The following is a 23,210-nucleotide window of genomic DNA, read 5'->3' as shown; positions in this document are numbered from 1 at the left end:
TCTCCTTCACTGCAGCCGACATGAGCAAAACATTTAAATGTTTTAAACCCTCGCAAGGCTGCAGGCCCAGATGGCATCCCCAGCCGCGTCCTCAGAGCATGCGCAGACCAGCTGGCTGGTGTGTTTACGGACATATTCAATCAATCCTTATCCCAGTCTGCTGTCTCCACATGGTTCAAGAGGGCCACCATTGTTCCTGCTCAGGTAACTGAGCTAAATGACTACCGCCCCGTAGCACTCACTTCCGTCATCATGAAGTGCTTTGAGAGACTAGTCAAGGACCATATCACCTCCACCCTACCTAACACCCTAGACCCACTCCAATTTGCTTACCGCCCCAATAGGAGAGGGAGCACGCCCCCATCCACCTCGACAGGACAGTAGTGGAGAAGGTGGAAAGTTTTAAGTTCCTCGGCGTACACATCACAGACAAACTGAATTTGTTCACCCACACAGGCAGCATGGTGAAGAAGGGTCAACAGCACCTCAGCCAAACTTCTTGCCCTCCAGGACACCTACAGCACCCGATGTCACAGGAAGGCCAAAAAGATAATCAAGGACAACAACCACCAGAGCCACTGCCTGTTCACCCCGGTATTGTCCAGAAGGCAAGGTCAGTACAGGTGCATCAAAGCTGGGACAGAGAAAAACAGCTTCTGTCTCAAAGCCATCGGATTGTTAAACAGCCATCACTAACATAGAGAGGCTGCTACCAACATACAGACTCAAATCTCTGGCCACTTAAATAAATTGACTTAATTAAGGTATCACTAGTCACGTTAAATAATGGCACTTTAATAATGTTTACATATCCTACATTAGTCATCTCATATGTATATACTGTATTCTTTACCATCTACTGCATCTTGCCTATGCCGCACGGCCATCGCTCATCCATATGTACATATTCTTATTTATCCCTTTTACATTTGTCTGTATATTGGTAGATGTTGTGAATTTGTTAGATTACTTGTCAGTTATTACTGCATTGTCGGAACTAGAAGCACAAGCATTTCGCTACACTCGCATTAACATCTGCTAACCATGTGCATGTGACCAATAAAATTTGATTTGATTTGTAAATGCAGAACAGAGGTTCGGTGCAGTGGTATTATTTTTGAGATTCTGCACATCACAGTCTTATGCAATTCATTATTGATTGATTCATTGTTTGTGTTATTGATGACCACATTGCACCCTACTCATGAAATATTAGTTTAATATTAGCCATAATAATATTAATTGTCATTAAGACGAAAATCAGGAATAATGATAATGTATACGGTTAAGCATGTTTTTAATCTGCACAAAATGAGTTGCAAATGTACGTTATGTAGTGACACGTCATGATGTAATGTACCCGCGTCAGAAGGGTCCGTTTTTTTTCATATTTTCTCGAATAATATCGGTCTATTACCATGTCAATCAACGATGAATCAAAACTTAGTTCACACTCCGGGTTTTTGATGCCAACACAGTCGCTACAGTCCCATTAGTTTCATTGCAGCCTTGTTTGAATGCTGCGGTTGCGCAAATTTGTTAGCTAGCTATAGTAAGCAGCTTGGGCTGTTTCCATATGAATTAAATCAACCAACTAGTTAAGCTGACTATATACAGCTAAACACAGCAACATTTTCCATGAGACAGAGAGCAATCATTTGAGCTACACCGCTGATGTACTTGCCTGTATCAACCAAGTCATAATGACATGATTTGCTAATCTGAGAGCTATTCACTAAATTTAACAGCATCAAACAGACAACACCAAACATATATCTGCTGTTCACTTATTTCACTCACCTCGACATCATCGCTTTTGAAAGTGCAAGGACGTCTCGAATCCGTATCACTAACAAACATAGACACAGTCTCTTTCACAGTGAAAAGCCGTGTCCGCTTCGGCAAAGTCATTTGAGTAGGTATTAGATGGTGCAGGACCCTGGACACAGCCGGGGGAGTTAGAGGCAGCAAAAGCGGAACGGCAATACTACGAGGAGAAATACAAGAGAATAGAGGAACAGCAACGATATGAAGTTACACGGCTAGCACAGAAGCCCGAGAGGCAGCCCCATAAAAAAGCCAGACTACATTTTGCAACTGCACATGGGAACAAAGATCGTACTTTTTGGAGAAATGTCCTCTGGTCTGATGAAACAAAAATAGCACTATTTGGCCATAGTGTTGAGGGTGTGCATAAGTTGTGTTCCATTTCCTTGTATTTGTTACATAACCTCGTTATGTTTGGAGGAAAAAGGGGGAGGCTTGCAAGCCGAAGAACATCATCCCAACCGTGAAGCACGGGGGTGGCAGCATCTTGTTGTGGGGGTGCTTTGCTGCAGAAGGGACTGATGCACTTCACAAAATAGATGGCATCATGAGGGTTGAAAATTATGTGGATATATTGAAGCAACATTTCAACACATCAGTCAGGAAGTTAATGCTTGGTCACAAATGGGTCTTCCAAATGAACAATGACCCCAAGCATACTTCCAAAGTTGTGGCAAAATGGCTTAAGGACAACTAAGTCAAGGTATTGGAGTGACCATCACAAAGCCCTGACCTCAAACCTATAGAACATTTGTGGGCCAAACTGAAAAGGCATGTGCAATCAAGGAGGCCTTACAAAACCTGACTCAGTTACACCAGCTCTGTCAGGAGGAATGGGCCAAAATTCACACAACTTATTGTGGGAAGCTTGTGGAAGGCTACCCGAAATGTTTGACCCAAGTTAAACATTTTAAAGGCAATGCTACAAAATACTAATTGAGTGTATGTGAACTTCTGACCCACTGGGATTGTGATGAGATAAATAAAAGCTGAAATAAATCATTCTCTCTACTATTATTCTGACATTTCACATTCTTATAATAAAGTGGTGATCCTGACTGACCTAGAACAGGGAATTTCTCCTCAGATTAAATGTCAGGAATTGTGAAAAACTGAGTTTAAATTGGCTAAGGTGCATGTAAACTTCCGACTTCAACTGTAAATACTGCACTCTGATCCACAAAACTTCTGACATGACTTACTGCAGCTTGAAAGATGACAGTTGATGGTTACTAAAACAACTATTTAAAAATTGGTAGACGCTATGCCTAATCTGTTTTCAGATTTGACATCGGAGCAGCAAGGGAAGATTTCACACCCCCTATGTTTTTGTCTGACTTGTTGGGGGAGTGGTCAAATGGCAGTTGTTTGGAAAAGGTTTTGGAAAATGTGGTAATGCAGTTTCTAAAACAGTTAGATCCGTAGTGAATATTTTGTTTCCGCGAAGAGATACAGTTTGAATAGCAGAAAAGTAGAGGAAGACTCATACACTATACGTTTTTGTCAACATGTTGGGGTAGTGGTCAAAACGATAGTTGTTTGCAAAAAAGTTTGAGAAAATGTTGATGAGGTAACTAAAACAGCTATATTGTTAGAGATGGATATTTGGATATTTCTGTTATTATTTCAGATTTGAATTCCATAGCAGTAGACCGAGATGTAATACCCTCTAACTTTTTGTCTAAGTTGTTAGAAAAGTGGTCAAAGTAGATCATTTGTTTCAAAAGTTGTATTTTTGCATTGACAGTGAATGGCAGTTGGAAGTGATGATGTCACAATGGGGAGCTTTAGAATGTTGAGGAAAATGCCATGAAACTGAATGAAGATCGATTATAATGTAAAAAGTATAAAATATATAAAAAAGTTGAACTTCTGACCAGTCTACACGTTTCAAAGTTGATGGCCACTGTCACACTGGAGAAGTATTCTCTTCACGGATTAATCCCAGTTTCAACTGTACTGGGCAGATGGCAGACAGCGTGTATGGCATCCTGTGGGTGAGCGGTTTGATGATTTCAACGTTGTGAAGAGTGCCCCATGGTGCCAATGGGATTATGGTATGGGCAGAAATAAGGTACGGACAATGAACACAATTGTATTTTATCTAAAGCAATTTGAATGCATAGAGATACCGTGATGAAATCCACGTGCCACTCATCCACTACCATCACCTCATGTTTCAGCATGATAATGCATGGCCCAATGTCGCAAGGATCTGTACACCAAAATGTTCAAATTCTTCGATGGCCTGCATACTCACCAGACATGTCACCCACTGAGCACTCACTGTTTGGGATGCTCTGGATCGACGTGTATGACAGCGTGTTCCAGTTCCCCCCCCAATATCCATCAACTTTGCACAGCCATTGAAGATGAATGGAACAACATTCCACAGGCCACAATCAACAGCCTGATCAACCATCCGAAGGAGATGTGTTGCACTGCAGGAGGCAAATGGTGGTCACACCAGATAGTATCTAGTTTTCTGATCCACCCCCTACTTTTTAAAAAATGTATCTGTTACCAACATATGCATATCTGTATTCCCAGTCATGTGCAATCCAAAGATTAGGGTCTAATTTATTTATTTGAATTGACTGATTTCCTTATATGAACTGTAACTCAGTAAAATCTTTGAAATTGTTGCAAGTTGCATTTCTATTTATGTTAAGACCAGTTTATTGTCAATGACGCATTCTGACACTGAATTAGTTGAATCACGTGTGCTAGTTCAGGACTACATCATTATTGGGAAACATCTGGAGGTCCTCAAGGAAAGATTTGAGGAACACAGCAGTATGGATAGCATTAATCGGCGCTTTTTGCTCTAGAGACAGTTCGCCCATTGTAAGAGGACATTTCGTCTCTGCATAAACAAGAAAACGATATTTCTCCACAGCCTAATATGTGAGACTAAATTATTCTCCCAAATTGTGCAGTTATCTTATTTGACTCTAGGTGGCATCCACACACGGTGTGAAATATACAAAGATGACAGAGAACATGTTCAATGTCAAATCAAATGTATTTGTCACATGCGCCGAATACAACAGGTGTTGAATACAACCTTACAGTGAAATGCTTACTTACCAGCCCTTAACCAACAATGCAGTACAATACTCAATATTGGACACCATTATAATTCCTTGTATGCCAATGTTTCACATGATCAATATTAATGTTCTACATGCCATTGTATCGAAACATGCATTTCACAAACTACGTTGTAATCTTTCAGAAGTTACATTATCTTTGTTCAAATACGTCTCACACAACCAATGACCAATAGACAGTAAAACAATAATTAATAGGGCAAATGTAGACACCGCACACTGTCCTGGGTCTTTGCTTTAATCGATGAAGACCGATCCAAAATTATAATCATTAGACCAAAAAATATCTAAATGAAATAAAAAGTAGACAAGCATTGTTATCTGTTGTCATCCACGTGAACTCTGGATCTACTGCCCGTCATTCTGTTGACCTTTCATAAGTGGTAGAAAAGTACTCAATTCTCATACTTGAGTAAAACTAAAGTTACCGTAATAGAAAATTACTCAAGTAAAAGTCAGTCACCCAGTAAAATAGTACTTGAGTAAAAGTCTAAAAGTATTTTGGTTTAAATATACTTAAATATCAAAAGTAAATGTAGTGTCTAAAATATACCAAAAGTAAAAGTACAAATAATTTAAAACTCCTTATATTAAGCAAACCAGATGGCACAATTTTCTTGTTTTTTTTATTTACGGATAGCCAGGGTCACAATCCAACACTCAGACATCATTTGTGTTTAGTGAGTTCGCCAGATCAGAGGCAGTAGGGATGACCAGGGATGTTCTCTTGATAAGTGTGTGAATTGGACCATTTTCTGTCCTGCTATGCATTCAAAATGTAACAAGTACTTTAGGGTGTCAGGGGTAATGTATGGAGTAAAAAGTATATACTTTTCTTTATGTAGTGAAGTAAAAGTAGTCAAAAATATAAATTGTAAAGAAAAGTACAGATACCCCCCAAAATACTTAAGTAGTACTTTAAAGTATATTTACTTAAGTATTTTACACAATTGCCTTTCATTGAACCTGACCTTTAACCTTCTGGATGGGCTCTGTTCCCCTCCCTCTGTGACCTCACTGGAGTGCCGGGCTGCCTCAGAAAGGTCTTCTCTGTAACCAGAGTAGGTTGACCGAAAGGTCAAGGGATGTGGTGGTCTCAAACCCCTCAGGACACTGAGCTATATTTAACCTCTGGGTAGACATTTACCCCTTAAACTGCACTAGGAGGGGAGTAGAGGGGTGAAAGAGGATAAGGTTCACCATGAGATTAACCATGACATTCATGTTGCTGACTCCAGCCCGCTTGTTCAGATTGGTTGGGGAACCCTGGTTGACAACCGGTTGGGGAACCCTGGTTGACAAGAAAGAAAGAGAACATAAAACAATTCCACAACTTAAGTCAGTTTTCACATTTATGTTGTAATTTAGTAATTATAAGACTGTTAGATGGATTACTATGACATTGTTACTTTTGTGAAGAAAATAACCTCCATATCCTTCAATGGCCTGTAGTCCTTGTGCAATTCTAGGTAACCCCTATCAAGGCTGGTCTCATAGACCAGACGTAACATAGTAAATGAAAATCCGGGACGCTTGGTTTGGTTAGATAAGACCGAAGGTAGCGGTAGCCACCTAGCCACAACAACTTGGAATTCGAGCATGCTTTCTCAGAGCAGGGTCGCGTTCATGTTGACACGAAACCATTTGGAAACCTTTGGAGGTACAATCTGAACTTCTTTTTTTGTTCTCAATGCCAACTGAGGAGAGCAGGCGACCTTGGATTGTGCTCCCAGTCCCCCTTGCTTATTTATCTCAACTGTTCTGTCAATATTGATCCAATTGGCATCTTGAACAATTAAGAGCGGCTTTTAGTGAACATCAATAGTGAAGAGGCGACTCCGGGATGCTGGCCTTCTGTCCAGTGTCTGTGTTCTTTTGCCCATCTTAATCTTTTATATTTATTGGCCAATCTGAGATATGGCCTTTTCTTTGCAACTCTGCCTAGAAGAATCAGTAGAATCAGCTGCAATTCTAACACGTAAACACAACTCCCATACAGGCATGGTATAGCTCACACGTGCACGGACACACAGAGAGTGACAAAAGAGAGGCTTGTTTCATCCTGGTAGTTTTATTTAGTTGGTGGTGAAGAAAATCGGATCGGACCAGCTGCCTTGACAAGCACAGTACAGAGCCGTAGTTCCAGTTCAGCTCATAATAACTATATAGGCCTTTATCGCAGTACCATCACAGCGGAGTTTGGGCCACTGAGGCTTCAGTCCAAAGCCACATGGAGAGACTGATTTTAAGAAATCATCATTAACGGTGACAAAACTGAGCAGACATTTAGGGTGCACAGAACATTGATTGTAACCATCAGTTGCTTACAGGTCAGGTTTTAACCCAAAACATAACATTCGAAAGTGCCACCAGATTTTTTTTTATGTGAGCGCCCAGACAATTCCAATGTTTATAATGCTTTTTGTTATTGACATACAAAACAGCAGGTACAGTGCAATTGGCAGTGTGTTCAAACCCACTGCCTTTCTTCAGACCTGATCCTAGTCTTACCTTCTACCGATACCAAACAAACACACCTTTCATTGAGAGAGACTCGCATCCGTGCATTTACGGTTAGTTTTGCAACTGAATGGATCTGGCCAACTCTCGCACACACCAAACAAAGAGTGCAATGGTGGAAATCAACCTGCTCACAATTTCAATCACTTTCTAAAACATTAACAGGAAAAGAGTGTGAATAAGACAAGAAACATCGATGACACAGTACAGCCAACACATTAATATCTAGAAACAGCAAAATGACTCCTCCAAATTCGACATCATACCAGATACTTCTCCCGCGCAAACAAATCATTTTTATCGGAGGCCAAAACGAGCTTTGATTGGCTTTTCAACTAAGCTACTGTACATAATTGATCCTGCCTAAAAGGCTTCATTTGTACCATCAATAGTAAGACTATAGGGGAGAACAAGGACGGGTATACAGAAGGTGGGATTGGGGGTTGGGGATGTTACAGAAGGGCACACAGGACTCTTTACAAGGTGAGCTCTTTCTGTACGCCCCATAGGGTCTCGGCGCTGTTGATCAGCTGCTTCTCCTCCTCGGGCTTCAGAGTCATGTGGATGATGTCGGTCAGACCGCTGTTTCCCAGCACGCAGGGCACGCTGAGAAACACCTCCTCTTTCACACCGTGCATCCCCTGAGAAAGGGAGGGGGATGGATGGAGGCAAAGAGAGAAACTGGTTAAGGGCCGAACACAGCTGGAGTGTTGGTTTGGGTGGGGTGGACGGAGGGGCATGTGTGTACATGAGAAGTAGGTGTGTGTATGTGGGGGAGGGTGCGTATTAGCATGTGTGTGCCAACTTAATCCTTACATCTTTAGTCTTAACAAGCATTGGTTACAGTATATGCTTTGGCATATAGATTGCCTGTCGGTTTGAGACTAAAAAAAATATTAAAAGAAAGACTTTACTCCTAGTCTACAACCACAGGCAATGATAGAGGACGCAACATTGCATCTGTCCCATTTTGGCAGATGGACTCCAGGCATATGGTCTTCTTACCTTGACCAGGGTGGATACAGGGTGGACTTTATGGAGATTCTTCAGGATGCTCTCAACCAGGTCAGCGACGGACAGGCCGATAGCCCAGGAGGTGTAACCCTTCAGCTTGATGACCTCATAGGCACTATATGACAGAGTGAAACATCCAAGATACAAACATACACTACTACATGACCAGAAGTATGTGGACACGTGCTCGTCGAACATTTCATTCCAAAATCATGTCCATTAATATGGAGTTGGTCCTCCATTTGCTGCTATAAAAGCCTCCACTCTTCTAGGAAGGCTTCCACTAGATGTCAGAACATTGCTGCGGGGCTTCCATTCAGCCACAAGAGCATTAGTGATGTCGAGTACTTAATTATCCGTTATTTTACCAGGTAAGTTGACTGAGAACAACAACCTGGGGAATAGTTACAGGGGAGAGGGATTAATGAGCCAATTGTAAACTGGGGATTATTAGGTGACCGTGATGGTTTGAGGGCCAGATTGGGAATTTAGCCAGGACACTGGGGTTAGCAACCCTACTCTCACAATAAGTGCCATGGGCTCTTTAATGACCTCAGAAAGACGGCAGCCTACACAGGGCAGTGTTCCCAATCATTGGGATATTTTTTTAGACCAGAGGAAAGAGTGCCTCCTACTGGCCCTCAAACACCACTTCCAGCAGCATCTGGTCTCCCATCCAGGAACTGACCAGGACCAACCCTGCTTAGCTTCAGAAGCAAGCCAGCAGTGGTATGCAGGGTGGTATTCTGCTGGCAAATGATGTTGGGTGATTACGCCTGGCTCACAGTCGGCGTTCCAGTTCATCCCATCCCTGTTTGATGGGGTTGAGGTCAGGGCTCTCTGCAGGCTAGTCAAGTTCTTCAACACTGATCTCGACAAACCATTGCTGTATGAACCTCACTTTGTGCACGGGGGCCTTCCCCAAACTCTTGACACAAAGTTGGAAGCACAGAATTGTCTATAATGTCATTGTATGTAGTAGCATTAACATTTCCCTTCACTGAATCTAAGGGGCCTAGCCCAAACCATGAAAAACAGCACCAGACCATTATTCCTCCTCCACCAAACTTTGCAGTTGGCACTATGCATTTGGGCAGGTACCATTCTCCTGGCATCTGCCAAACCCAGATTTGTCTGTTGGACTCAGTTCTTGTCAGACTGTTCTTGTCTTGACTTTGGTTCCAGAGGCATTTTGGAACTCGGTAGTGAGTATTGCAACCGAGGACAGAATTTTTTTTACGCACTACGAACTTCAGCGGTCCCGTTCTGTGAGCTTGTGTGGCCTACCACTTTGTGGCTGAGCCATGTTGCTCCTAGACGTTTCCACTTCACAATAACAGCACTTACAGTTGATAGTGGCAGCTCTAGTAGGGCATAAATTTGAAGAACTGACTTGTTGGAAAGCTGGCATCATATGACGGTTCCACATTGAAAGTCACTGAGCTCTTCAGTAAGGCCATTATGCTACCACTTTATATGGAGATCTATGGAGATTGCATGGCTGTGTGCTCGATTTCACACACCTGTCAGCAACAGGTGTGGCTGAAAAAGTTGAATCCACTAATATATAGTGTATATTAGTGTATATTACACATACACACCTCTAAACACATCTATATAACCTATATATAACATATGTGTAACCTTCATAACACTTTTATACACACACCTTTAACCTACACCTCTAACATAACCCACACCTCTTTAACCTATAAGATAGGTATAACGTTCATAAAACATTTAAAACAACCATCTAATTTTTTGGGAAATATGGGTAGTTTTTCCTATTGTAAATGCTAAAAACCATTAGTGTAAGATATTCACTAAGTATAGCAAACATTAGAAACACTTTCCTAATAATGAGTTGCATCCCCCTTCTTTTGCCTTCAAAACAGCCTGAATTGGTCGGGGCATGGACTCTAGAAGGTGTCGAAAGCATTAAACACAGGGATGCTGGCCCATGTTGACGCCAATGCTTCCCACCCACAGTTGTGTCAAGTTGCCTGGATGTCCTTTGGGTGGTTCTTGATACTGTTGGGTCCTGAGAATATTAAATATAAGTATTCATGTCACTGAGGGAGAGAGGTTAATGTATAACCTTTACTTAATGTCAGGATATGTTATTGTTAGCCATCAGGGATCCTATTGGAGGGAGCCTCTGGGAGGAGAAGAGACACAGTCTGGTACCAGTCACCATGACAGCCGTTGGGGAGGAGTGAGGACTTTGGGGCAGAGGTCAGGTCAGATGAAGTGAGGAAGAACACCAGAGATTCTGGGTTCGAGCCCAGGCTCTGTCGCAGCCGGCCGCGACCGGGAGGTCTATGGGGCGGCGCACAATTGGCCCAGCGTCATCCGGGTTAGGGAGGGTTTGGCCGGCAGGGATATCCTTGTCTCATCGCGCACTAGTGACTACTGTGGTGGGCCGGGCGCAGTGCACGCTGACCAGGTCGCTAGGTGTACAGTGTTTCCTCCGACATATTGGTGCGGCTGGCTTCCGGGTTGGATATGCGTTGTGTCAAGAAGCAGTGCGGCTTGGTTGGGTTGTGTTTCGAAGGACGCATGACTCTCGACCTTCGCCTCTCCCGAGTCTGTACGGGAGTTGCAGCGATGAGACAAGACAGTAACTACTACTAATTGGATACCATGAAAAAGGGGGTAATAAAAAATTAAATATCTGTGCTTTGTGTGAATATGTTTTTGTCGGTTCAGCTGTTCAACCTTCTGGATGAATATACTTGGTTTAAGACTTCATAGTGACCGTTGAGTTCTTACTCTGATAATTGGAACCTAACAATACAGATGGGAAACTGTTGAGTGTGAAAAACCCAGCAGTGTTGCAGTTCTTGACACAAACCGGTGTGCCTGACGTTTTTTTCTCACCCATTCACCCTTTGAATGGCACACATACACATGATTGAAGTGACATCAATAAGGGATCATAGCTTTCACCTGGTCAGTCTATGTCATGGAAAGAGCAGTGTAGCTTTCTGAATGTTTTGTATATTTAGTCTATTTTGAAAACAGCAGGGACAAATGCCATTAATGTAGTTATAAAGTGCGTTGTGAATTACAAGTAAAAACATGTAATTAATGGTAATGCCATTACAGTCATCCATCATTCCATAACAACAAGTAAAAGGCTTTAGTCATTGGCGTAGTCAGTGCTTACTGTGTTAGTCCAGCATGTTTTCCAAATTCCTTCCTCCATTACACCAAAGTCCATTAGATGTTATTAGGCCTGTCATAATTTAACTCTACCTCAACCATTGTGTTAATGATTTATACAGTATAGACTGATTCATTTGGAGTTCAACTCTATGGACCAGTTTCCATATTAAGCCGAACCCTGGACTAAAAATCTATTCCAATGGAGATTCACCATTGAGTATGCTTTTTAGTCCTAGGCTGTGTCCATGAAACTGGCCCTAAAAGCAGAGTATTTCCAAGTATGACAGGCTACAAGTTCACTACATCAGGTTTCTAATTATATAAATAGTACAGTCGTGGCCAAAAGTTTTGAGAATTACGCAAATATTAATTTTCAAAGTCTGCTGCCTCAGTTTGTATGATGGCAATTTGCATATACTCCAGAATGTTATGAAGAGTGATCAGATGAATTGCAATTAATTGCAAAGTCCCTCTTTGCCATGCAAATGAACTGAATCCCCCAAAAACATTTCCATTGCATTTCAGCCCTGCCCCAAAAGGACCAGCTTAAATCATGTCAGTGATTCGCTCGTTAACACAGGCGTGAGTGTTGACGAGGACAAGGCTGGAGATCACTCTTTCATGCTGATTGAGTTCGAATAACAGACTGGAAAAGGAGGGTGGTGCTTGGAATCATTGTTCTTCCTCTGTCAACCATGGTTACCTGCAAGGAAACACGTTCCATCATCATTACCTTGCACAAAAAAGGGCTTCACAGGCAAGGATATTGCACTTAAATCAACCATTTATCGGATCACCAATAACTTCAAGGAGAGCGGTTAAATTGTTGTGAAGAAGGCTTCAGTGCGCCCATGAAAGTCCAGCAAGCGCCAGGACCTTCTCCTGAAGTTGATTCAGCTGCATGATCGGGGCACCACCAGTACAGAGCTTACTCAGGAATGGCAGCAGGCAGGTGTGAGTGCATCTGCATGTACAGTGAGGTGAAGACTTTTGGAGGATGGCCTGGTGTCAAGAAGTGCAGCAAAGAAGCCACTTCTCTCCAGGAAAAACATCAGGGATAGACTGATATTCTGCAAAAGGTACAGCGATTGGACTGCTGAGGACTGGGGTAAAATCATTTTCTCTGATGAATCCCCTTTCCGATTGTTTGGGGCATCAGGAAAAAAGCTTGTCTGGAGAAGAAAAGGTGAGCTTACCATCAGTCCTGTGTAAAGCATCCTGAGATCATTCATGTGTGGGGTTGCTCCTCAGCCAAGGGAGTGGGCTCACTCACAATTTTGCCTAAGAACACAGCCATGAATAAAGAATGGTACCAACACATCCTCCGAGAGCAACTTTTCCCAACCATCCAGGAAAAGTTTGGTGACATGCTGCCTTTCCAGTATGAAGGAGCACCCTTCCATGAGGCAAAAGTGATAACTAAGTGGCTCGGGGAACAAAACATCAATATTTTGGGTCCATGGCCAGGAAACTCCCCAGACCTTAATCCCATTGAGAACTTGTGGTCAGTCCTCAAGAGGCGGGTGGACAAACAAAAACCCACAAAATCTGACAAACTCCTGCCATCAGTCAGGATGTGGCCCGGAAGTTAATTGACAGCATGCCAGGGCGAATTGCAGAGGTCTTGAAAAAGATTACTCTTTGCATAAACTTCATGTAATTGTCAATAAAAGCCTTTAACACTTATGAAATGTTTGTAATTATACTTCAGTATTCCATAGTAACATCTGACAAAAATATCTAAAGATACTGAAGCAGCAAACTTTGTGAAAATGTATATTTGTGTCATTCTCAACTTTTGGCCACGACTGTATATTCGTGTGCTACAGTAGTCTCTGAGCTCTGCTTTACCCAAACATTAGGGCTCCCGAGTGGTGCAGCGGTCTAAGGCACTGCATCTCAGTGCAAGAGGTGACACTATAGTCCCTGGTCTGAATCCAGGCTGAATCACATCTGGCTGTGATTGGGAGTCCCATAGGGCGGCGCACAATTGGCCGGGGTAGGCCGTCATCGTAAATAAGAATTTGTTCTTAACTGACTTGCCTAGTTAAATAAAGGTTAAATATTTTGTTTTTAAATAAAACCATTGTGTTCATTAGGCATGAAACGGAAGAAAACGAGCCGAAAAGGAGTGAGTACTATATGAATGGAGTACTATCTGAACTTCTCCACTAAGTAACGCATTTCCCATTGCAAACATTTTTAACATGACCCTTGATAACTAAAGATAAAGTTGAACATGATGTGTGTTTATAAGACTCACCCATTGACCACCATCTTGTGGACGTGCTTCCAGTCCTCCTTGTCTGCGTCTGTGCCCATGTCTGGGTTCAGGCCCTTCAGGGAAACACCGGCAACATTCACACCGCTCCATACGGGCACTGGGAGAAAGAGAAGAGACAGGCATCCAGTCAGTCTGTCATAGACACAGTACCAATGTATGTGAAAGTCTTCCACAATATTGTAATCAGACAGACGGGTTCCGGTGTGGAGTGTATTTGAAGCCATAGCCTACATACCGCTGGAGTCTCCATGCTCTCCAATGATCCAGCCGTGACAGCTGGATGGGTGAAGGTGTAGCTTCTCGCCCATCAGGTGGCGGAAACGACCAGAGTCCAGGTTGGTGCCGGAACCGATGACGCGGTGACGGGGGAAACCACTCAGCTTCCAAGCCACGTAGGTTAGGATGTCAACTGGGATGTTGGAAGAAGGGGGGTGACAAATATTAGCACAATCTGACTTAACAAAACAAACCCTAACCTTTACCCTATCCTTAACCATATCACTAACATTATGCCTAAAATTATATTTTTTCTTTGTAGAAATGTTCACTGTATAGCCTATATTGACTTTGCAGATGGTCATACAGTGGGGACCGAAAGAGAGGGGAGAAGGGGTGAAGGAGTGACACATTTTATAGGAGTTGTCAGCAATAGGACCGTGGAGTTGTTAATGGTAATGTAATCTGACCCTGATCATGGAAAGCTGCAGGATGAGCAGGCTTTTGTTCCAGCCCAGGACTAACATTATTCAAACCTATCAATCACTTATCATAATGCTAGGGTAATGATCAAGTCACTAGACGATGTTCAACTGAATTACCTTCACTTCCACTTTTCTATTTATTGTACTCTCTATCTGTCTACCTTCCTGTTCTATTGCTCTCTCTTTCTCTCTCTCATCCATCTCTCTTTCTCGCTCTCGCTCTCTCTCTCTCTCTCTTTCTCTCCCTCCTCTCTTATCCCTCTCTCTCTTTCTCTCCCTCATTCTCTTATCCCTCTCTCCTCGTACCAGGATTGGAGACAACCAGCAGGATGGCGTTGGGGCTGTACTTGACGATCTGGGGAATTATGAATTTGAAGATGTTGACGTTGCGCTGCACCAGGTTCAGACGGCTCTCACCCTCTTGCTGACGAGCACCGGCTGTGACCACCACCACCTTGGAGTGGGCAGTCGTACTGTAGTCTTGAGTGAGATATAAGAGGCATGTTAAACACACACAAATGCAACCTAGTGTTCCGAAGCACCCCCGCAACAAGTGTGTGTGTGTGTGTGTGTGTGTGTGTGTGTGTGTGTGTGTGTGTGTGTGTGTGTGTGTGTGTGTGTGTGTGTGTGTGTGTGTGTGTGTGTGTGTGTGTGTGTGTGTGTGTGTGCGTGCGTGCGTGTGTGTGTGTGCGTTTGTATGTGTGTGTGCGTTTGTATGTGTGTGCCTTTGTGTGTCTGCTCAACTTGTGCGTGTATGTTTGTGTGTGTGTGTGCACAACTCGTTTGTGCATATGTGTGTTTCAGAGTGTGCGTGCATAAGTGAATGACTCTTCACTCACCCTTGTCGCCCACGATCTTGTGAGTCTTGCAGAAGAGGCTGCCATGCTGCAGGTCCATGACCTCACCCTTTAGTTTATCTTCCATCACGTCAATCAGGCACAGCTCATCGCACAGGTCCTGGTCAACACATGCAAACCAGGAATATTATGGTTCAGGAATATACTCCATATAGAAAAGTATATGGCTATACTGTACATAAGGGGCTGGTTTCCCGGGCACAAATTAGGGCAAAATCTTGGCATAAAAAGCTATTTCACCATTGAAACTGCTTTTTAGTCCCAGACGATGCTTTATTTGTGTCCAGGGAAACTGTTCCTGCTCTATTTTACTAAAACATTTAATGGTGGAATGATCATTATTTAGTAGTACACTTTGTAGTGTTTAACAATTTAACCTATATAAAAATTAGTTATGTCTAAAATGCATTTTCACTGTGTTTTATTTTGACAACTGACCAGGCCCATCTCACACGTAGAGGCCTAAAACCACTTCCCTCCAGTCCATTGTCTCATTGATACCAGTCTCGTTCCAAATAGGCCTATTGAACAACTGGATAAAATAACCTTCTACTGATTGGTTAAAACACAAGCCCTGGAAAAAACACACTGGCAGCCCACCAGTTACCTCCGGCTCACTCCACTCAGATCATCTCGGCAGACTTGACATGCACAGCTCTCAGCAGAGGTCTATTTCCTGTAAGCCTCTGTTTCCTCACTGGCTCAGTTTGCATCCCTAATGACACTCTATTCCATATATAGTGTACTACTGTTGACCAGGGCCCACATGGTGTATGACAATACATTGAGTGTACGAAATATTAGGAACATATTCCGAATGTCAAGTTGCACCCTCTTTTTCCGACAGAACAGCCTTAATTCGTCGGAGCATGGACTCTACAAGGTGACAAAAGCATTCCAAGGGGATGCTGGCCCATGTTGAATCCAATGCTTCCCACAGTTGTGTCAAGTTGGCTGGATGTCAACTTGTGTGGTGGATCATTCTTGATACTCATGGGAAAAACTGTTGAGCATGAAAAACCCAGCAGCATTGCAGTTCTTGACACACTCAAACCGGTGTGCCTAGCACCTACTACCATAACCCATTCAAAGGCACATAAATCTTTAATCTTGCCCATTCACCATCTGAGTGGCTTAAAAATCCTTCTTTAACCTGTCTCTTCCCCTTGATCTATACTGATTGAAGTGAATTTAACAAGTGACACCAATAAGAGATCATAGCTTTCACCTGGATTCATCTGGTCAATCTACAGTATGTGATGGAAAGAGTAGTTGTTCCTAATGTTTTGGGACACAACCTATGCCAGTGAGGTCAAAGGTAGTACAATAGGGAATAGGTGTTATTTGGGACGCAATAGTCAGGAGCCTTGTTTATAGGTCTTTTTTCATTTTTTTTATGTTTACCCCCTTTTTCTCCCCAATTTCGTGATATCCAAAAGGAAGTTACAGTCTTGTCCCATCGCTACAACTCTCGTACGAAGGTCGAAGGTCGAGAGTTATGCGTCCTCCAAAACATGACCCTGCCAATCCGCACTGCTTCTTGACACAATGCTCGCTGAACCCGGAAGCCAGACGCACCAATGTGTCGGAGGAAAGTAGATATGGACAAGGATATCTCTACAATTTCTCCAGAATTAAGACGTTGGTCTTCATTAAAAACCAACCCACTGGGAACAGATGTCAGTTCAATGTTTAGTTTTGATTTACAAAAATATAAATATAAAGTGTTGGTCCCATGTTTCATGAGTGAAATAAAAGATCCCAGAAATGTTCCATTCCAAAAGGCTTATTTCTCCCAATTATTTTGCACACATTTCTTTACATTCCTGTTAGTGAGCATTTCTCCTTTGCCAAGATAATCCATCCACCTGACAGGTGTGGCATTTCAAGAAGCTAATTAAACAGCATGATCTTTACACAGGTGCACCTTGTGCTGGGGACAATAACAGGTTACTCTAAAATGTGCAGTTTTGTCACGCCAGAGATGTCTCACGTTTTGAAGGAGCGTGCAATTGGCATGGTGACCGCAGGAATGTCCACCAGAGCTGTTGCCAGATATGTGAATGTTAATTTCCCTACCATAAGCTGCCTTCAGGGTCATTTTAGAGAATCTGACAGTACGTCTAACCAGCCTCAAAACTGCAGAACATGTGTAACGACGCCAGCCCAGCACCTCCACATCCGGCTTCTTCACCTGCGGGATCGTCTGAGACCAGCCATCCGGACAGCTGATGAAACTGTGGGTTTGCACAACCGAATATTGTCCTCACCAGGGTCTTGACCTGCCTGCAGTTCGGCATCATAACCGACCTCAGTGGGCAAATGCTCACCTTCGATGGCCACTGGCACGCTGGAGAAGTGTGCTCTTCACAGATTTATCCCGGTTTCAACTGAACCGGGCCGATGGCAGATGTGTGAGCGAGCGGTTTGCTGGTGTCAAAGTTGTGAACAGAGTGCCCCATGGTGGCGGTGGGGTTATGGTATGGCCAGGTATAAGCTACGGACAATAAACACAATTGCATTTTATCGATGCCAATTTGAATGCTCAGCGATAGCGTGGCGAGATCCTGAGGCCCATTCATCCGCCTCCATCTCCTCATCTCTCAGCATGATAATGCATGGCCCCATGTCTCAAAGATCTGTACACAATTCCTGGAATCTGGAAATGTACCAGTTCTCCCATGGCCTGCATACTCGCCAGACATGTCACCCATTGAGCATGTGTTCGACAGAGTGTTCCCGACAATATCCAGCAACTTTGTACAGCATTTGCAACATTCCACAATCCACAATCAACAGTCTGATCAACTATATGTGAAGGAGATGTGTCACGTTGCATAAGGCAAATGGTGTTCACACCAGATACTGGTTTTCTGATCCATTCCCCTACCATTTTTTTAAGATGTATATCTGTATTCCCAGTTATGTGAAATCCATAGATTAGGGCCTCAGGAATTTATTTCAATAAACTGAGTTCCTTATATGAACTGTCACGCAGTAGAATCTTTGAAATTGTTGCATGTTACATTTATATTTTTGTTCAGTGTACATTTGCTTGAGTTGTCAACTAACGTGAATTTAACATGAAATCAACAACAAATGTCACCACGTCATTGGATTTATTGTAGGTTCAAATGACATGGTGACCAAAAAAGATGAGACGCCCTTATGTTGATTACTTTTGCAAATCCAATCAGTATCCCCTGTCGATTCAACGCCATCACATAGATTTTTGGGGGTCGAAATGACATGGAAACAACTTTGATTCAACCAGTTTTTGCCCTGTGGGAAGTGCCTACTGGCACTGTGGTCGGATGCACAGTCCAATTGAAATTAGATAACGCACATAGAAATGAAGAGGCCTATTTCTAAAAAAAGATATTGTCCCGAATGGGAATAAGGGTTCCCCATTCCATGTCCAATGCCAGAGCAAAATCGAATATTTGAAAACATTGTACAGAAAGGCTAAGGACTGCAGGAACGGGAGTGCCCGATAGCCATTTTAGTCAGAGCTGGACGCGGTATTGGGTGACCATCCCAACACCCGTCCTTTGTTCATTCTAGACAGTGCTGTGTCAATATTGAGGGAATGCTGCTGAGCGCTTTATCAACTTTTTTGGTAATGTGAATAGTCTAATTCAGTTGCTATATCAGATATGAAAATAATAAAGCGGTACAATGCCTTTAGATAGTACCTCTTTACTTTTTTCACATTTTGTTGAGTTACAGCCTGAATTTGAAATTGATTAAATTAAGATTTTGCTTACTGGCCTAACCACAATACCCCATAATGTCAAATTGTTTTGACAAATTAAAAACAAAATCAAAGGTCTTCAGTCAATAAGTATTCAATCCCTTTGTTATGGCAAGCATAAATAAGTTCAGGAGAAAAATGTGCTTAACATGTCACATAATAAGACTCACTCTGTGTGCACTTACAGTGTTTAACATGATTTTTGAATTACTACCTCATCTCTGTACCCCACACATGCAATTATCTGTAAGGTCCCTCAGTCGAGCAGTTAATTTCAAACACAGATTCAACCACAAAGACCATGGAGGTTCAGGCACCTTTTGGTAGATAGGTAAAAAAAAAAAAAAGGAGTAATTGAATATGTGAAAAAAGGAAGCCTGTACAAAATAAAAAATATTCCAAAACAGAAATCCTGTTTGCAAAAGGGCACTAAAGTAATACTGCAATAATGGCCTATGTTAAGCTTTAAAAAAAGTACAAAGTATTTGTAAGGTGTTAAGCCTGTTTTAAAATATGATTAAAATGATTAAAATATAAAAAACAATTGTGATTGTTTTAAATTGTGTTTAAGGAAATAAAGGTAGACATGGTTTTAAAAAGGTAGTGGTAATATTTCATTCAGCACAGAAATGTGTAGGCAGCTTAACTTACCCTATTTAAGACTATTATCTTTTCAAAACTGTAATGTTTACACGAATTCTGATTTATTTCTAGGGATACAACAACATCCTGAAATATATGTATATGTATTTGTTTGAAATAATACTATATTTCCCTTGACGGAGTGATTCTGAATGTAAAAACAATGTCTCTCCTTACCGTACTCTCTCCTAAATTGTAGAATATGTCTAAACTGATGAGTAAAGACACATTGCTTTCTGTAAGCATGGCTACTTTTAGTTTGACACTAGAGTTAGAACAATGGAGCTAATGGCCTGGGTCATGTTCATTAGGGCACGCAACAGATTTGTTTTTTGTATTTACATTTTTCAACAGAAAACAATGTCATATTGGACACGTACATGTAGTCCCTCTCTGTTTAGGTACGTATTCTTCCGTTTGGTGCCAAATGAACACGACCCTGGACATTGTGTCCTAGTCATGTCTGTCTAACTTCTTATGTTCATTCATTTTCATGCACTTTACCTAAACACCCCTTACCTCTGTCCTCTATCTCCCTCATTCCCACTACCCACTGCCGCCACAATTCACACTGTAACACCTAATACCCCTGTCACTCTGGTTAAAAGTCTTACACCCTTTCATTCCACCACTCCCCAAATCTCTTATTATGACAACAGTTACTGCCGTTTTTTGTAAGGGGGTCCCCCCACCCCCTCCATTCGTCTCACCTTGAGTAGGACGCTGACTGCGGAGGCCATGCCAACCATGCCGACGCCAACAACTGTCACCTTGCTCCGGGAGCCAACAGGCTCACCAGCCAACACATGGGTGATTAGCTTCTCCTTGGTAGTCATCTGAAAGACAGACAGACAGAGACAGAGAGAGACAGAGAGAGACAGAGAGAGCCCAGCATAAAATCTTTATCTCCTATTTGACCGACAGCAACACTGGGTCTCCATAGCAATGCCTATCTCTCTCCCGCACCCTTCTGCTCCTGCTTCCAGTTGCCCTGCCTAACTGACCACAAACTATTATGGGTTGGCAATGGTGTCATGACATGGGCGCTATTTATACTTCCTGGTTCGGGGAGAACGATGGTAAAGGGCCTGTTTAGAATATGACATTAAATTGATGACACAGCTACAACAGCATTCAGCTATTTCAGGCTCCAAATTTCCACCCTGTTAGGATCTTGTATTCATTATTGGTTGTTCCACCACGTTTTCTTTTTGCTTAATACCCTGTTGTGCTTCAATTCCATCCTGTTAGGTCAGTATCAGGATAATCAACGAGAGGCTATGCGTTCTCTGGAGAATAATGAACCATGACGCTCTAGCGAAGTGGAACTAACCTTCCACGGAGTTGCATTATTTTCCAGAGAACGTATATCCTCTCGTTGAATATCCCTTAATAAAGATTTGCTAGTTTAACTAACCAAACCATCAGTCTTAGCTTTCTATTATGAGCATCTAATTCAACAATGCCAATAATGTTTTCAATTCGACTTTTGCTTTCAAAAGCAGTTGACTAGAACATGTAAGAATGAACTATAGCCATTGAATTCTACCATGCTGATATAGCGTGCATTATAGGGAAATAGAATGCCCTTCAAGCCAATCAGAATCAAGTATTCAACAATGCCTGGTATAATTAAGCAATAAGCCCAAGGGATGTGGTATATGGCCAATATACCACAGCTAAGGACTGCCTGAGCTTGACCACTAAAAGTGCTAGAATACCCCCCAAAAATTAAACAGGTACATTCCTCCCCTAATGTTTTGAGGTCCAAAAAAGGCACGCAAAGTAGGAATGACCCATCCCATTACTTGATCACAAAATCTGATGTCTCACCTTGAAGGTTTAGTGAAAGTGATGTGGAAACAACACTGAGAAGCGAGTTGGAATGTCTTCGGCTGGCCTCTTCTCCCCTGGCTGGATGCAGCTTTTCTGCAGCAATGGAGCAAATGGGGAGGTTCACGGTATTTAAATAGCTTAGGGGTGCCCGGTAGACATTGCGTGATTACATATTAATCATACCAGACCTGTCAGTGTTAAATGTCACGTCGATGCAGAGCAAACGTAATTGCTGTGCTCTTGGATACGGTAGTGCGCGCCACGCTCGGTTAACGTGTCTCTGCATAGACTTTTCTGTGCTATTGCCCAAGTGCATCATCAGAGGAATCCCTCCAGTAGCCCTTTACTCTTGAACAGAAGCCTTTTTTATATAGTGTGAGGATATCATTTTGGGTCCGTTCTATTTCATCACACTGAAACCCATTCACATCACATAAACAGAAAAATGGCACCAAACAAGATATCCCAGGATGCCTCATACACATTATGTAGGCTACACATCTTGTGTTGTCCCTGTTGTCTTTAATGCATTGTGCTCCAGTGTTCTAACATGGCTGTTGCTGCTGTAAACATCTAACACTATAACATGATCAGGGTTGGGGTGTAACTGATTACAAGTAAATAATCAGTTTCATGTAATTGAATTTCACAAAAACTTTAACTGTTATCAGAGGCGTCATTGCCCATACGTGCCCACTCAGATTTGTCCAGTTAAATGTATATATTTTTAAATCTTGTTGCTGTTTCTCTGTAGTAATAATAGCCACCTAGCAAAATTAATGAAGTTGGTTTTAGCTAGCCCAGATTGGGAACCTATCTCTCAACCTCATTTCAAGATATCAATCAAGTTAGTGTAGCTAGCTTGTCTGACTGGCAAGCCTGCTGGCAAGTTTGGTAGACTTTAGAAACGCAAACAATATCTAAATGTACTGAATAAGATTCCCTTCGATCTTTTACCCAGATTTTAAAAGAGATGCAAAGAAGCATATTTAGTATCTTTAAAAAAGTCAGAAGGATACAAACAGCTCAAGAGGTATGCTTACATATGCAGAAAAATGTACTTTTTTTTAAACTTAAAATTAAGCATAATGAATATGACTCTAGATTGCAGGATGTTAAAAAAATGCAGTCTCCAACAGGCAGCCATGTAAATCAGTTATGTTACCAGCAAAAATATTGTAATCAGATTACAGATCTTGCAATACTTTTAAATTCATCAAGGATGTTTGCTGGGGAAAAAAACATGATTAATTTCTGTTTTCTCAATGACATTCAATTCAGTATGGATAAAGGCGGAAGTTTAAGTTTGCTCCACCTGAGTGAGTCTGACCACAAGTCAGAGAGCACTATGATGACACATACAATGCGTTTGATGGATCGTTTTTGTATTCTTCTACATCCTCTTAAGCAGAAAGTAATAAGAGTACGTTACTGAGTTTGGGTAATCCAAATGTTAGGTTACTGATTCAAATTTAGGGCAGGTAACTAGTAATT

At 42.1% G+C, this 23,210-nt stretch overlaps 1 protein-coding gene across 1 annotated transcript; it reads right to left on the bottom strand.

The window, feature by feature from the left end:
- Positions 1 to 6,992: 6,992 nt before the first annotated feature.
- Positions 6,993 to 21,941, bottom strand: LOC139409018 (L-lactate dehydrogenase A chain-like). The gene is made up of 8 exons (XM_071153659.1): positions 21,714 to 21,941; positions 20,591 to 20,716; positions 15,467 to 15,584; positions 14,934 to 15,107; positions 14,162 to 14,335; positions 13,906 to 14,023; positions 8,466 to 8,589; positions 6,993 to 8,101 (listed from the first exon to the last, which is right to left on the bottom strand). The coding sequence occupies exons 2-8, from the start codon at positions 20,714 to 20,716 to the stop codon at positions 7,937 to 7,939; spliced, it is 999 nt and encodes a 332-aa protein (XP_071009760.1). The 5' UTR covers positions 21,714 to 21,941; the 3' UTR covers positions 6,993 to 7,936.
- Positions 21,942 to 23,210: the final 1,269 nt, after the last annotated feature.

This window comes from Oncorhynchus clarkii, chromosome 1 (assembly GCF_045791955.1).
Source record: "Oncorhynchus clarkii lewisi isolate Uvic-CL-2024 chromosome 1, UVic_Ocla_1.0, whole genome shotgun sequence".
Classification (NCBI taxonomy): domain Eukaryota; kingdom Metazoa; phylum Chordata; class Actinopteri; order Salmoniformes; family Salmonidae; genus Oncorhynchus; species Oncorhynchus clarkii.
The sequence above is the reverse complement of the archived record's forward strand: the minus strand, read 5'-3'. Positions and strand labels throughout refer to the sequence as shown.

Coding starts and splice junctions, on each gene's coding strand:
- LOC139409018 (XM_071153659.1), bottom strand. CDS start 20,716: ATGACTACCAAGGAGAAGCTAATCACCCATGTGTTGGCTGGTGAGCCT. Junction 15,108..15,466: donor CAAGATCGTGGGCGACAAGG/GTGAGTGAAGAG, acceptor ATCTCACTCAAG/ACTACAGTACGACTGCCCAC. Junction 14,024..14,161: donor AGAGCATGGAGACTCCAGCG/GTATGTAGGCTA, acceptor TCTTTCTCCCAG/TGCCCGTATGGAGCGGTGTG.